Source organism: Xenopus laevis, chromosome 8S, assembly GCF_017654675.1.
Source record: "Xenopus laevis strain J_2021 chromosome 8S, Xenopus_laevis_v10.1, whole genome shotgun sequence".
Taxonomy (NCBI): Eukaryota; Metazoa; Chordata; class Amphibia; order Anura; family Pipidae; genus Xenopus; species Xenopus laevis.
In genome coordinates, this window is record NC_054386.1 from 89,162,268 (window position 1) to 89,177,918 (window position 15,651).

The 15,651-nt window shown below is 40.0% G+C and overlaps 1 protein-coding gene across 1 annotated transcript; it reads right to left on the reverse strand.

Annotated features, from left to right (window-relative positions):
* Positions 1 to 11,150: 11,150 nt before the first annotated feature.
* Positions 11,151 to 13,211, reverse strand: LOC108705581 (prolactin-releasing peptide receptor). Its single transcript, XM_018242474.2, has one exon. The coding sequence runs from the start codon at positions 13,203 to 13,205 to the stop codon at positions 12,111 to 12,113; it is 1,095 nt and encodes a 364-aa protein (XP_018097963.2). The 5' UTR covers positions 13,206 to 13,211; the 3' UTR covers positions 11,151 to 12,110.
* Positions 13,212 to 15,651: the final 2,440 nt, after the last annotated feature.

Consider the following 15,651-nt stretch of genomic DNA (forward strand, 5'->3'; position numbering starts at 1 on the left):
AAGTCAAAATTTATTAAGTCATATCAGTAAAAACTTACAGACATCATAGGGTTTTTCTAAATAATAAATTTTGACTTTTTATATAAGTCTGAGTGTGCAATCCATATATTTATTTATTCTCACTAACTCCCCGACTAAGACTAACTCCCCGACTCCTACCTACTCTCCGACTCCCACCCACTCCCTGACTCCCACCCACTCCCCCACTCACACCCACTCCCCGACTCACACCCACTCCTCGACTCCCACCCACTTCCCGACTCCCGCCCACTTCATGACTCCCACCCACCCACTTCCACCAACTCCCTGCCTCCCGTCGGCCCACTCCCTGCCTCCTTCCAGCTTCTTAAGCTTGCTGCATTCTCCCTGCTCGCTTGGAGTTAGGAAAGTGGCTGTGAAGAGTGAAGTTTCTAACTGCCATAGAGGAAGCAGATCCAGTTGTCTGTCCTCCCCTCTTTCCCACACCCCAGGGCAACGACGGGGTCTGCTTCCTCAGTAGTTACACCGCAGCCAATATCCCTACATCTCTTTAACAGATTAATGCCATTAATGCCCCGAGGAGCTCCCCATCTTCTCTTCTGTGAATTCACAGCACATGCTCTGACTAACTACAGGAGATGGATAAAAAGTAGGGAGACTAATGATAGTTTCCCTTTAACTTTAGCTGACATTTATGGAACTGGAAGTTGTATTGATGTTGAGCTGCAGAACTAATCTCTGCTCCCCTTTTGGTGCACTACTTGATATTCCTATTTTGAAGAGACAGACAATTTCCAGCATCGGGTTAAATAATCAGACAACTCACTTTGTGGATGTGTGACTTTTATTTTGTCCACTTTATTGACATTTGTTCTTCACTGTTGACATATAAACACATAGAAAAAGCAGAAAAGAGGCACATTTGTGCTCAGGTCACAATCATGGCAGTAAAAAGCAGTTTCTTGTAATGTTTACCTTTGCCAGAAGCCACGTCAAGCACAACAGGCTCATTTTTGTTGGGTGTGCACATAAAGGAACATTAAGGCCCAACTCTCTTAAGCACAAACATAAAACATACTAAAATTAAATAATAATTTTAGACTTTGCAGGGGCAGCCCCATCCCTGATTTGTTCTCTCTGGACTACAAAGGGGAATCCATTCTGAGCAGACTCAAGGGGTCACAAGCGCTAAAGTCAATAGTTTTTTTTTTTTGGATGTATAGTAGGAGGTTAGAGGAATATAATATACTTTTGGTTCACAAGTGCCCCAACTATTTTTGGTTGCAGGAAGGCAGGAGACACTGGCAGGAGCAAGAAGGTCTGCACTATTCTGGCTGAATTAAGGACTCATTCAGCTTTTGGTACAAGATTTTTTGGCAATCCCTGGCTGTAAGCGGGGCCTGTCCTAAAAGGAACCAACAGAAATGAGAAAAGGGCTATTTGGGCCAGAACTTGTGAATCATACGAAGGTGGAACAAGAGAAAAAGCAAAGTAAATGTAACCAAAGGACACCGAATAAATAATGGTTGATCCTGTTTGTTATTAAGGTATAGGTGGCCAGTGGAGAATGGTTTCCATGTCATACTATAAAGTAAGCTCTAGCTACAAATTATCAGCCAAAGACACATGTTCCAGACCATAATATCCACAGAAAACCTGCTTATTAGTTTCCTCTGCAAAATGTGTCTCTTGTTCAATTGATTATGCGTGTCGTCCGCACAAGGGCTTTTCAGGGCGAGACAGACTAAAAATCTTATAGCGCAACACAATGAACAAGTTATTGCTACTCAGTATTGATAGGTGTTTCCATTTTACACAATAATGTGCCCAAGGAACAGCAGGCAGATACTGAGCCATATCAACCTGACCCAACATCTGAGTCCTACGTAGATAAGTATTTAAGGACATTACTAATTATTGTTCAACGTTTTGCTGAATGAAAAAGAATAAAGCAGTTAATATATGGAAAACTGACTGGTGAACAACCTTTGCAGACAATATTTACACAATGACAATGCACTGAATGAGCCTATTGCAGAAATGCTAATGACTGGCCAAATGAGTAATTTAAAACTGGGCAAGATAAAGCAATCCATGTATAAAATCAACTTACCATATAAGTTGCTTAAAACAGTTAGGGGCCGATTCACTAAGGGTCGAATATCGAGGGTTAATTAACCCTCGATATTCGACTAGGAACTAAAATCCTTCGACTTCAAATATCGAAGTCGAAGGATTTAGCGCAGATAGTTCGATCGAACGATAATTCCTTCGATCGAACGATTAAATCCTTCGAATCGAATGATTCGAAGGATTTAAATCCAACGAATCTAAGGACTATCCTTCGATCAAAAAAAGTTAGCCAAGTCTATGGGGACCTTCCCCATAGGCTAACATTGACTTCGGTAGCTTTTAAAAGGCGAACTAGGGGAACGAAGTTTTTTTTAAAGAGACAGTACTTCGACTCTCGAATGGTCGAATAGTCTAACGATTTTTACTTCGAATCCTTCGATAGTCGTAGTCGAAGGTCGAAGTAGCCCATTCGATGGTCGAAGTAGCCCAAAAAAAATTTCAAATCCTTCACTCGAAGTTAGTGAATCGGCCCCTTAATGTACTACATATGTATATATAGATAGATAGATATATTTTCTTTGTTTTTTTGTTTTTTTGTAAAGACATTTATATAAAAGACTGAAGAGACGCACAAAGCAGATGACTCAGGCAAAGAAGATTAACTGCTGTACATTCATATACAATGGAAAGCTTCTATAAGTAGCCTCCAAAAATCTCCTCCATTCTCCTCTGCAGAGAATAAATCAGGGAATGAGGCACTGTGGGCACCTGGCTTGTCTGCTTTACATTGATTCTATAATTCTAATATTCCCAAACAGATTTGTGCTTAGTTATGAATTCCTTTATTGCCTCACTCTTGCATTCTGTCTGTATGTGCACGAGTCTGGCACTTTTCTTTTTCAACTTCTGTCTCTTTACTGCAGGCTGTTCTCTCACAGTATGCCTTTGATTCATCACTGTTTTTTAATCTTACCATCCTCTTATTTCTTTCTCCGTTATTCACCCTCTCTTTGCTTGTTTATAAATGTCCCATATGACGACTGGTGGAGACATGGGGCATATTTACTAAAGAACGAAGTGGCTAACACTAGTGACTTTTCGCCAGCGTTGCCACCCGCAGGGACATTGCCAATTCACTAACAGGTGCAGACGCCAGCGGGACTGTCACTAGCTGTCACTCGCAGTGTATCGCCAGGCGACTTTTCACTCTGGTGAACGGACGTTACTCCACAAATTCACTAATATGCGGATTTTACAGAACGTTACCTCTTTCGCCAGAGTTTCCTTCGCCACCTCAGACCAGGCAAAGTGCTATAAAGCAGCTAGATTTTCCTCAATCTTCTGTCACTTACATCTAGAGTTGCCATCCGGCCAGTATTTTACCGGCCTAGCCGGTAAAACACCTGCCAAGGCCGGGGCCAGTATAACAAATTTACCGGTAATGCAGTTGCCGGTAATTTGTAATACCCTTTAAAAAAAGCCCTTGGCCTGCCCCAATTTGCACAGAACTTACCTTTTTTTCAGCGCTGTGGACATCGCTGCGATGTTGCTCCGCCCCTTATGCAGCATGCCACATAGCTCCGCCCCTTTTTACATCACGGACCGCCTCCTTTATGTGCCCGCCCCCCACTGGCCGGTAATCTTTTGCAGTAAAGGTGGCAACCCTACTTACATCATATCCTGTGTGCCGAAAATGCATCAAAATTCAAAAAATGCTTGCGACTTTTAGTTTTTTTTAAGTGGGATTGTCTGCAAAAGTCCTAACTTATTTTTTTGCGTTATCCGTTTTCTCCAGACATTTCATAACATATGGAACATTCATTTCACAGTGGGCTCATGTGTAGGGCATTATATTAACTCTCTTGTCTTTATCAAGGTTTCCTGGACATGTGTAATATAAACCGGTAACTTAAACCATTTGCAGCAACATTTATAATAATAACTTAAAATTTCCCTTTAAATTTGTACCGTATTTGCGCCTGGCGAAGTGGTGCGATGGGGGCGAATCGGTCGCTGGCGACAATTTGCCCTTTAGTAAATCATAGAAATGGATGGAAAGAGGCGGTATTTCACTGGGAGATCTATAACGTCACTCTTTGATAAATATACCCCATGGTCTCTACTCCCTGATGCCATTCATGGATGCTAGGATCCTCAAGTCTGGATGGCACAACCACCCTATGCCCCTCAAGCACTCTAGCAGGAACCCTAAGCTCTAGATAAACATCACTTCCAAGTGTTCTGTTACTGAACATTACATTCTTTGACACAAGGTATCAATGAAACTTCCTTTAACAGCAATGTACTCTCTCTAATGTCTTAGAATTGTTCTTTATTCTAAAGGAAGGATAACAAACAGTATCTGGGACAGTCTAAGTCTAAGGCAACTAGATTGCATGCTTTTAAGGGATTTTATATTGATTGCAAGAGATTAAAGTGGGTTGGCAGCAAAGAAAGTGCAGTGACTAGTCATTGGCCTGTGGTTGTTGCCTCTGGCTATTAGTAATGTAATTGAGCAACAGCTGGAGGGCTGCAGGTAGGACATACCTGAGGTTTATATTTAAAAAACATCTAACAAGGGTTTGATTATTATGCATGCTTATATTGCTCTCCAACTTCTAGGGCAGGGGTCCCCAACCTTTTTTACCCATGAGCCCCATTCAAATGTAAAAAGATTGGGGAGCAACACGGGCATGAAAAAGTCCCTTGGGGTGAGAAATAAGGGCTGTGATTGGCTATTTAATAGCCCCTATGTGGACTGGCAGCCTACAGGAGGCTCTACTTGGCACTATACTTAGTTTTTATGCAATTAAAACTTGCCTTCAAGCCTGGAATTCAAAAATAAGCCCTTGATTTGAGGACATTGAGAGCAACATCCAAGGGGTTGGAGAGCAACATGTTGCTCATGTTCTACTGGTTGGGGATCACTGGTCTAGGGACTAGTGTAAATTCATATAGATTTTTGACTTGTCCTTTGTATCCTCTAGAGCAGTGAAACCCAACTATTAGTTTGTTGGGTTTCCAACCCCAGTGACCTCAAAGCAGGTGCTTATTTTTGAATTCCAGGCTTGGAGGCAAGTTTAGTTGCATAAAAACCAGGTGCACTGCCAAACAGAGTCTCTTGTAGGCTGTCAGTTCTCCTAGGGGCTATCAAATAGCCAATCACAGCTCTTACTTGGCACCCCCAGGAATTTTTTTCATACTTGTGTTGCTCCCCAACTCTTTTTACATTTGAATGTGGCTCATGGGTAAAAAAGTTGCGTGTGTGCTTTGTGTCACCCTGGTTAGATTCTCAACTTGCCTTGTGTTAGGAGTGCCGCTGAAAAAGACCCCTCCATGTGCTATAAGACAGGAAATTTAAACCACTTCACCTCTTAAAACCAAAACTGCCAATAAAAGTTTTCTTCTGTTCTAAAACCCTCTTCCCTTATGATTAAAGCAGCAACACAGATAAAGGGCTCACTGCGGTGCATTACGAATTACTTTTATCTCTACTATTGTAAACGCTGTTTTGGAGCACTTAGAATTCTCTGCTGGCCTATCCGTCCTTTTTTCATTTATAATGAAATGCATATTGTAAACCCGCTTCTGAAGCACACGTGCATTTATTGTGGAGGGTGTCCGGTACAATAGGAGCAAATTCTTTGCCAAAACGAAAGCTCTTCAGCAAATGTCACTGCCATTAGTAGAGTTTGGTCCCAGGAGAGGCCGCCCCCTCAAAGATTCATTAACTTTAAGCACTTCTAGTTCTGAAATGCACCCAAAACATCAATGGTTTTCGGATAATATTTAACATCTACACTAGAACTAGTCTCCTTTTCTTTCTCCAGGATTAAAATTAAACAGCACTTTTAAAATCTCACCGTGTGTTTTTATGAGGCTTCCTGCGAGGAAAACATCAGCATGAGCAAATACTTCATTCACAAACAAGGCTTTCGGAACACTCTGTTCCACCAGTAATACCAATAATTCAGAGAATGTGAAATCACAAGCTCTTGTGCCTTAATGGGCAGGATTTCTACATGTGGTTTTCCAACTGCAGTTGCCGGAATAAATTAATTCTGCATTTATTCATTAGCAAATACGTAACTTTAAGTGGGACGATAATAAGCACTGCATAGCTCGTCATGTATATATCCAAATGTATCCAACTTTTTACCCAAATGCATTAAACTTAATGGAGCGTTTTTTCTCACTCCAAATGCATTAAAGTCAATTTTTTCTTATGGCGACTTTTTTTGTCTTGGCGAAATTTTGCCGCAGTTTCATGAAAAAAATCACAGCCAATCCATGCCTGGCCAAAGAATTTGCTTCTCACTATAAATTTCCTCTGTTTCAACATTAAGGGGGTTATTTATCAAAGGTCTAATTTCCAAGTTATTTGAAATTTTTTTAACCCTAAAAAATTCGAATGTATTCGCAACTTGACTGGGAGGTTATTTATTAAAAAACTCGAACGTCTAACATTTGATCAAATAGGAACAACACGAAAATTTCAATCGAGTTTTCCTCCAAAAAAAAAAAAACTTGAATGTCAGGAAGGCAATTAACATCTTCAAGTGGTTCAATGGAACTCTGCCATTGATCTTTACATGAACTCGGCAGGTTTTAGGTGGTAAAGTACCGAATTAGGACTGTTTCCATGGTCGAAGTGTGATAAATCTCAAATTCAAATTTGGTGGTTTTAAATTCGACATTGTGAGCTTTGACCCAAGAAAAGTTTGAAAAGTCGAATTTACCATTCGAACCTTGGTAAATCTTCCCCTTAATATGTTGTCTTTGAACTATTTGGATGGGGTAAATTTATCAAAGAGTGAAGTTCCGCCACTAGAGTGAAATTCTGCAGCTCTCAATTAATTTCTATGGGATTTTGAAAGGCGTATTTATCAATGGGTGAAGTGAAAGTTCACCCTTTGATAAATACACCTATAAAAATCCCATAGAAATGAATGAAGAGTGGCGGAATTTCACTCTAGTGGCGGAACTTCACTATTAACTTCACTCTTTGATAAATATACCCCATAGGGTTTTAATGATTTATAAATCATCTTGTTATTCACATTTTACACAGTGTCCCAACTATATATATATATATAAATATATATATATATATATATATATATATATATATATATATATATATATATAGGTTAGATAAAATGTCATAAAGAAACATCTGGCTTCATAAATCCATACATTTTTAGGGAGTTAGCACAGCTTCCCTGAGCATTTATATGGGATATAAAAGACATTAGTAAAGACAGAGTTAGGCCTGGATTGCAAAAGTATTTTGTAAATGAATGCAGTTGAACTGTATATGGGCAGGACCAGCCTGAGAATCAGAATGCTGCCATCAGGATCCCATACAAAGAAATATTTCATATAATACTGCCTAATAGCCACCTTCCTGACATCCTTATTTGCTGCTACGCAAACCCACCACCCCTGATTGACCACTGGGTCTCATACAAGCAGACTCACAAAAGCTGATTGCTCTAGGTATGATGCATAATTAATCAGTGTAAAGTACAATCTTCCCTTAAGATTCTTTATTATCATCTGCAATGCATAGATCCATTAATGGGCTCATTAAAGGGATACTGTCTTGGGAAAAAAAATTTTTTCAAAATGAATCAGTTAATAGTGCTGCTCCAGCAGAATTCTGCACTGAAATCCATTTCTCAAAAGAGCAAACTGATTTTTTTATATTCAATTTTGAAATCTGACATGCGGCTAGACATATTGTCAATTTCCCAGCTGCCCCAAGTCATGTGACTTGTACTCTGATAAACTTCAATCACTCTTTACTGCTGTACTGCAAGTTGGAGTGATATCACCCCCTCCCTTTCCCCCCCCCCAGCAGCCAAACAAAAGAACAATGGGAAGGTAACCAGATAACAGCTCCCTAACACAAGATAACAGCTGCCTGGTAGATCTAAGAACAACACTCAATAGTAAAAACCCATGTCCCACTGAGACACATTCAGTTACATTGAGAAGGAAAAACAGCAGCCTGCCAAAAAGCATTTCTCTCCTAAAGTGCAGGCACAAGTCACATGACTGGGGGCAGCTGGGAAATTGACAAAATGTCTAGCCCCATGTCAGATTTCAAAATTGAATATAAAAAAATCTGTTTGCTCTTTTGAGAAATGGATTTCAGTGCAGAATTCTGCTGGAGTATCACTATTAACTGATGTGTTTTGAAAAAAACATGTTTTCCGATGAAAGGAGCTCATTGTCATGCGAGCTTAGCAAATGACAATTGTCAGAGGAGAGGGAATAATTAGTAAAACAAAAGTGTGACATAGGATTAGACTATAAAATATATACATTATCCATAAGGTTTACCAGTCCAACCTGCAATTAAAGAGTCTTATAGAGTGCAGGCATCTGCAATTAACCATCTTTTTAATAAACCCTCTCCCTGCACTTAGAGCACAACCTCTGTGGCTCTGGCTTCCTATATGAAGTTTCTGTCTTAGACACCAGAAGATATATTATCCCAAATGGAGCAGAGTCATTGCTTATCATCTGCTTATAATTTTAACATTTAGCATTATATAAAATAAATTGTGTTCCAAGACTGTAATCTATATTAAACTATATTAAACAGGAGAAACCTCTGCCTGTTGGTCTCCCCTGCACCTGTTTAGAATCCAGCTCATATAAATCCTCCTACTGAAAGGTTGAATATCAATCAGTTATACTGCATTTACATTCTAGGGAGCCATGCATCATACGTCTGAAATAATTGCTTGCAGCATGGTTGTTTTCACATGTTCTAAAGGGTTTTAATAGGTGACCATTTGAGGATCAAATTGCATGAGACAAAGATGCATGATTTTGATTGCACTGGATTTAATGCTATCATGCAGCATGCGACTAATATTTACAAATCAGCTGTCTATATTTTTAGGCACCGAGCAATAATTCAGCTATGACTTGGGTGGCTCAGCTAACAGCAGTGCAGTATGCAGTGTGCACCCAAGTGTATCAGTAACCTTTTGTCTATCATGGAGGTTTCAAAGGTGCTGAATTCTGAGCAGATAGTAGGAAATGAACAGGCAGAGACTGGTACTGTTGGATCTGGCTTGTACTGCAGATAAATAAAGGTTTTGGCTAAATTTTATGTACAGGATTTCCTGCATAAGCCTTTGTATTTGTTAGTATTGTTACCCTTTATTTATAGAGCCCATGATTCCCATCAGTCCCTGCTCCAGTGGAGCTTACAGTCTAACATTCACACCAAGGGGCCTATTCACTAAATTCGAGTGAAGGATTCGAAGTAAAAAAACTTCGAATTTCGAAGTATTTTTTGGGCTACTTCGACCATCGAATGGGCTACTTCGACCTTCGACTACGACTTCGAATCGAAGGATTCGAACTATAAATCGTTCGACTATTCGACCATTCGATAGTCGAAGTACTGTCTCTTTAAAAAAAACTTCAAACCCCTACTTCGGCAACAAAAAGCTATCGAAGTCAATGTTAGCCTATGGGGAAGGTCCCCATAGGCTTTCCTAAGTTTTTTTGATCGAAGGATATTCCTTCGATCGTTGGATTAAAATCCTTCGAATCGTTCGATTCGAAGGATTTAATCGTTCGATCGAAGGAATATATTCAAAGGATTTTAATTCCTAGTCGAATATCGAGGGTTAATTAACCCTCGATATTCGACCCTTAGTGAATCAGCCCCCAAATGTTGTCAATTTTACCAGGATATGGGAATTTTGGAGTTGGGGTGCCTCCTAATTTTTGGTTAAAGATTTTTGGTCTAATCTATGATACATTCTTTGTCTGCAATTGTAAAATGAAACAACAAAATAAAACAACAACAACTTTCGTTGTTTTTCGGTAATTGTGCTTAACATCTAGCCATGTGCACAGTGAGATATTGTACAGCTTAAAGCTCATGGAACACAGGGCAATTTGTTGTCCACATCATCATTCCACATCATAATTGTTGCAGTGGAAGAAAACTTTGCACGACCACCCTATCATCAGTAAATGTAATTGTTCTGGGTGTGAATTGTGTGTGTGTGTGTATTTTCAGGTGAAACCCGCGGGCAGCACAGATTTTCCGTCAGCAACAAATTATTCCATGTGCCACAAGCCTAATGTTCTAGAGAATCTCAGGATTCTTTAGACAATATTGCAGTTTAAGACTGATTGTCAGCAAATTAGGTACAATTAGGTTTGCAATCTTCTGCATAAAAATTGGATCATTAAATGCACATTAATATTACAAAACATATTTACAAAAGAAGAAAGATGGATAACTGCTTTGTTGTTTTATAGGGGAACGGCTGTGATTAAAATCCATAAAACTCTATTAGGCCATCTATAAATCAGTTTCACAAATACTGACCCATTTAATAAATAGGGCGAAGAGCAAAGGGCAAACATAATGTGCACCTAGCTAGGTTTTTTTCCAAAATGTTAGCTTGCCTGCTCTTGTCATTGAATGAGTTGTTCCAAAATGTTCCACCCAAGCAAGGCTAGGCTACAGGGGCAAAGTTTTCTATTATTGGCTGTCTAGGGGGCTGGGATTATGATGTAAGAGGCAGCAGGGGCGATCCTGACCCCTCCGCCGCCTGAGGCAGCAGCAGTTGCTGCTGCCCCCCCTCCCCCGGAAATTCGCTCTTAAAGTACCAGGATCAGCATTTTTGCTGCCCCTGGTACCTAGTGGGGCACTGCCGCCTGAGGCAACAGCCTCAACTCGCCTCATTGGCGAAGCACCCCTGAGAGGCAGTACATTTATGTGAAGAGGCAGGACAATTATGTTACAAGGCAGAGACTGGGCAGATCAGAGGCAAGTCTGGGTCTTAAAGAACAGGACAGGTGCTTAACTGTGTCAGGAGTTGGGGGAAAAGGGGTCACAAATAACTGCCAGAACATTGATGGCAAATTTTTAATACAGGTCCTAAACTTAGGGGGAATGGCACACAATTAGATTCATTAGGGTTGCACCGAATCCACTATTTTGGATTCAGTCAAGCGATTTCCCTTCCACCCCTAATTTGCATATACAAATTAGAATTCAGATTCAGTTCGGCAAAATCCGAATCCTGCTGAAAAAGGCTGAATCCTGCCCGAATCCTGAACCAAATCCTGGATTTGGTGCCTCCCTAAGATTAATTGCCAATCTGCTTTTGCGGGCCACTAATCTCCTGTAAAAGCTTTCCCACCAACAATAATGTAAATCGCATCAAACGTAGTACATAGTACATTCACCTTTACTACAGCACTAAAATGATCAATACACTATGATACAATGAAAATCCTACTTGATATTGTGCTGCACAAAAGACTTCACTGGCTCAGCACAAAATGTTAACTACTTATTCAGCATAAAACACATAGCATAGAAAATAGAAGTTATTCACAACTTTGCTTTGACCATGGAAATTCCCTGTTACCCAAATACCTGAGTTAAAGGGGCAGCAGTCCCACCTTTTCAACACAAGTTCAATGAATAGGGCTTGTGCTGAACATACTTTTCCTATGGTTTTAATGATGAAATAACTATGGATTTTGTTATTTATCAGAAGTCACATTCTACCTTCTGTTTTTCTGAGCACAAAACAAATTGCCAGTCAGAAGCCTCTGCATAATGAGCTGTCTATTTATACAGCATCTTCTGGCATTTTGTTTTGATTGCGCTTGTAAGAACCCAAAGTAGAACATAGAAGTAGAAATAACAAACAACAACAATAGCAAATTACAACCATAGGCAAAAAGTATGAATGGCACAAGCTTTACTCATGAAACGAATGTTGCCTCATTAAATTTGCATACTCATTTCCGAGTTCTCTTGACATCTCTTAACACCATTTGCTGTTCCTGTTTTACAGATTGTTTTGCCCATTCTATCTCTCTGAATAGTAGGTCATAAATTGTCAGGCAGAGCTATGGGTATGCAGAATGTCCTTTGCGACCCTACTATTATAACCATCAGTTTCAACACCTTTAAGAAACAAGTACTTTTCTGTTAAATGTGTTGCCGGTGTGCCACAGCACAACTCCATTTCTATATTCTATATTATTTCTATAATCAATTACAGTCGCCCATGCAAAGCAATCTTCTCAGAAAGAACCACTGGAATGTCAGCCAACGTTGAGCAAGTGTTGTGTCTTGAATTCTTGGTGGACATGGTGTTAGCTCTTCTCTTGTGATGAAAGAAGTAGTTCCTGAGGTGGAAACGGAATTTGTCGTGGAGCGAGGCATAGATAAATGGGTTGTAGCATGCGGAGCTCATAGCAATGAGGTGGCAGGTCACCTGGATGACATTAATGTAATTCTTATCTAGAATTGTAAACTCTTCGTCAATATCTCGGATGAGGTTGAGTATTTGAAGAGGCAGCCAACAGATTGCAAAGGCCATGACGGAGATGCTGAGCATACGGAATGTCTTCTGTTTCTTTTTGGACCATTTAGCTTGGTTGTGGGATGTGGCACCAGGCACATTCCTCTTTCTTAGGTGGTAAGCAATGGCACAATAGGAGATGGTGATTGCAGAGAGAGGGAGCATGTAATACAAGAAAAGCAATGAGCAAGAGTAGAGTAGGCGCTGCTTCTCCTGATTCCTCCAGAACTCCTCACAAATGATCATATCATGTCCAGCAGATTTGAGATCCAAATAGTGGGTATGAAAGAAGGTTGGCATGGAAATTCCTACGGAGATGAGCCAGATGAGAGAAACGATATACAAACATGACCTGCATCCTATTCTTCTTCTAATTGGGTAAACCACAACAACATATCTGTCCACGGCAATGGCAGTCAGAGAGAGGACAGAAACACAGACTGTGGCAGCCTGCATTAGAGTGACAAAGTGACACATGAATTCCCCAAATAGCCAGCCACGGATCTCAAAGGCATAAGAGGCCGTAAGAGGGACACAGAAAAGGCACATAACCAAGTCTGCTGCTGCTAGATTGCCAATGAGGAAATTGGTGGTGTTGTGAAGCTTCTTAGTGAAAACAATTAATAAGATTAGAGCACAGTTCCCTAGACATGCCACAGTCACCAACAAGGCGTATATTGGAATAAACAGAGGCTTAAGATCAAAGAGAAGGTCGAGACCTGAAAACACGTGTGTTGAATTCTCTACAGACTCATTAAGCTTCTGGTCCCACATCATGGTCTCCATTCAAGGGGATCCACGTTCCTGAAATAGAAAAGATGCACAAGAAAGGCTGAGTGAGGAAATATTAGAGAAGTATCAGTTACATTCAACTCATGAACATTGTGTTCAGTCTCTGATGGACATTTTAATCAAAGAATTAATTGCTTTCACACATTAGACGCTGCCATCTAAATGGGTACTCTAACACAATGGACTTCTAATATCCGTTATCATTTTTGGCACAGACAGGTGTTTATACAGAGAAGCAAGGTAAGAACCTTGTCTGAGACATGACTTTACCAGGGGAGGCAAAAAAAAAACACCCCTAGTAGTTTAATATCAGGGCATCTTCTGGATCTTCCGTGATTGCTCACTTTCTCCAGCATCTCCTGTGTCTTCGGTCTGCCTGCCTCCTTGCACAAGTAAGTGACACTAACACACTTTTTACACTAACACACACTTATATTCACACTCAATTTGCCAAGTATGCACACACACATTTGCACACTTACACCAAACTTATTAGACCAACCCAAAATAATCGTACTGTGATTCTGATTGCTGATTACACTAGATGGGAAAAAAACATTGATTTTAGTGATTATATTGGACTTTAGTGACTTTATTGCATTCCGCACTGTTCTTCGTTACTGGTTTTTGCCATATAAATTTTGACCTCTCTATACATTCATTTGGGGGCCTCTAAATGTCACATCGTTTGGTAAATCTATTGGGCATCAAACTGTTCAGTAAACCCCTGGCATTTTTGTGTTTTTTGTTGGTAAGGTGCAAAATGTGTGGCATATAATGGGGTAAAATGTAAGCTTGTGACAAGTTTCAGAAAATTCCTAAAAATCACTATGTTCAGCACAGCTTTGCAGTTTGGTAGTTTGCAGAAGAAAGATGTATTTACCCATTTTGGATTTTCAGAATGTACTTTCAGACAACATATGGTTTTTTGGGGGTTCAATGTATTTTTTGTGTTTTTACCCTGCAAAAAATGCAGTAAATGTGTTGATTATTCAGTAGCTGAAGTTACCTCAGGGACAAATTCTATGCGCTAACTTCATTTTGGGTTCTCTAAGCACCAGATACTTTGTAAATCTTATGTACAATGGGCCTCAAACTGTTCAGTGAACCCCTGACATTTATATTTAGAATGTTTTTTCTTGAAACCTAATGCAATGGGGGAGATACAAACTTGCAAAGCAAAAGTTTTAAAGTGATTTTTCATAAATTTTTATAGGAATCACAAGTTCAGACAAGCTTTGATGTTTGGTTATTAGGAGTACAAAGACACGGTTTCCCATTTTAGATTTAGCAGAATGTGTACTTTTGAAATAAATGGTTTCCCAGGGTAAATCTACTGTTCCAGGATATTTTGGCTTTGGAATCTAAAGTATTCTGCTGTAGTGCTTTGAAAATGTGGTAATTTATGGCTGGGAGTCTTTGATCTATAGAAGCCAAAAATCTACATAAAACTATACATACAGTATCTGGTATTTGCACATTTGAGTCTTTCCAAATCAGTTGATTTTTCATGCATAAAAGAAACAGTTTTCTGGTTGAAATACTCGAAAACGCATGCACATTTAGAAAGCTAAGGTTCTCCCAGAAAAAAAAACAATGTAAATTGTTCCTAGGTAAACTAAAAATCCTCCCAGGAAATGAGAGAGCACAAAATGTTCAAAAAACGTCCATCAGGAGTGCAAATGAAATGCAAAATTCTGCTAGAATTTAGGGGGTTAAGCCACTTCACCCCAGGTACACAAGAGAGTGGATTCAGATTTTGATCTGTCACAATGGAGCCCTAAGCTGGCCATAGATGCAAAGATCCTATCGTACGAATCGAGGATTCGTACGATTTTGGGACCATGTGTGGAGAGTCCCGACATTTTTCGTCCGGTGGAGATCGGTCGTTTGGTCGATCGGACAGGTTTGATTTTGTCCCGACCAATCGTGCCGGAGCCCATTGCGCTCTCATCGTAATCTGATTGTTCGGTCATAGGGCCGAACGTTCAGATTACCCCCGATATAGCCATGCCCGTTAGCGATGTCGCCAAACGAGCGGATCTTTTTGTCTATGGCCACCTTTACTTATCAGAAGGTTGAGATTCTATAATTGCAAAAGCAGCTTTTTCCATTGCATTGTCAGGCAAAGGATATTTAGAATAAGCTGCATGGGTGTTTATGTAAACAAGTCCAAATTTTATTTAAAGGTCATCACCACCAATAAAATGTTTCTTGTACATAAAGTATAATTCTAACTAGCTCCAGGGTCCCCAACCTTTTTTGCTCATGAGCCACATTCAGGGGCAGGTGCACCCCACACCACAGTTAAAAAAACACACAAACATGGGCACTAAAACATGGACGCTAAAAACCCATTGGTGGTCAGGGGCCCCTCATAAAAGTTTAAAAACGGCATTGGTGGTCAGGGCTGCCCCCTACAAGTTAAAAACCCCATTGG

Bases quoted from the DNA above. Each gene is read 5' to 3' on its own strand.
- LOC108705581 (XM_018242474.2), bottom strand. From the start codon at position 13,205: ATGGAGACCATGATGTGGGACCAGAAGCTTAATGAGTCTGTAGAGAAT.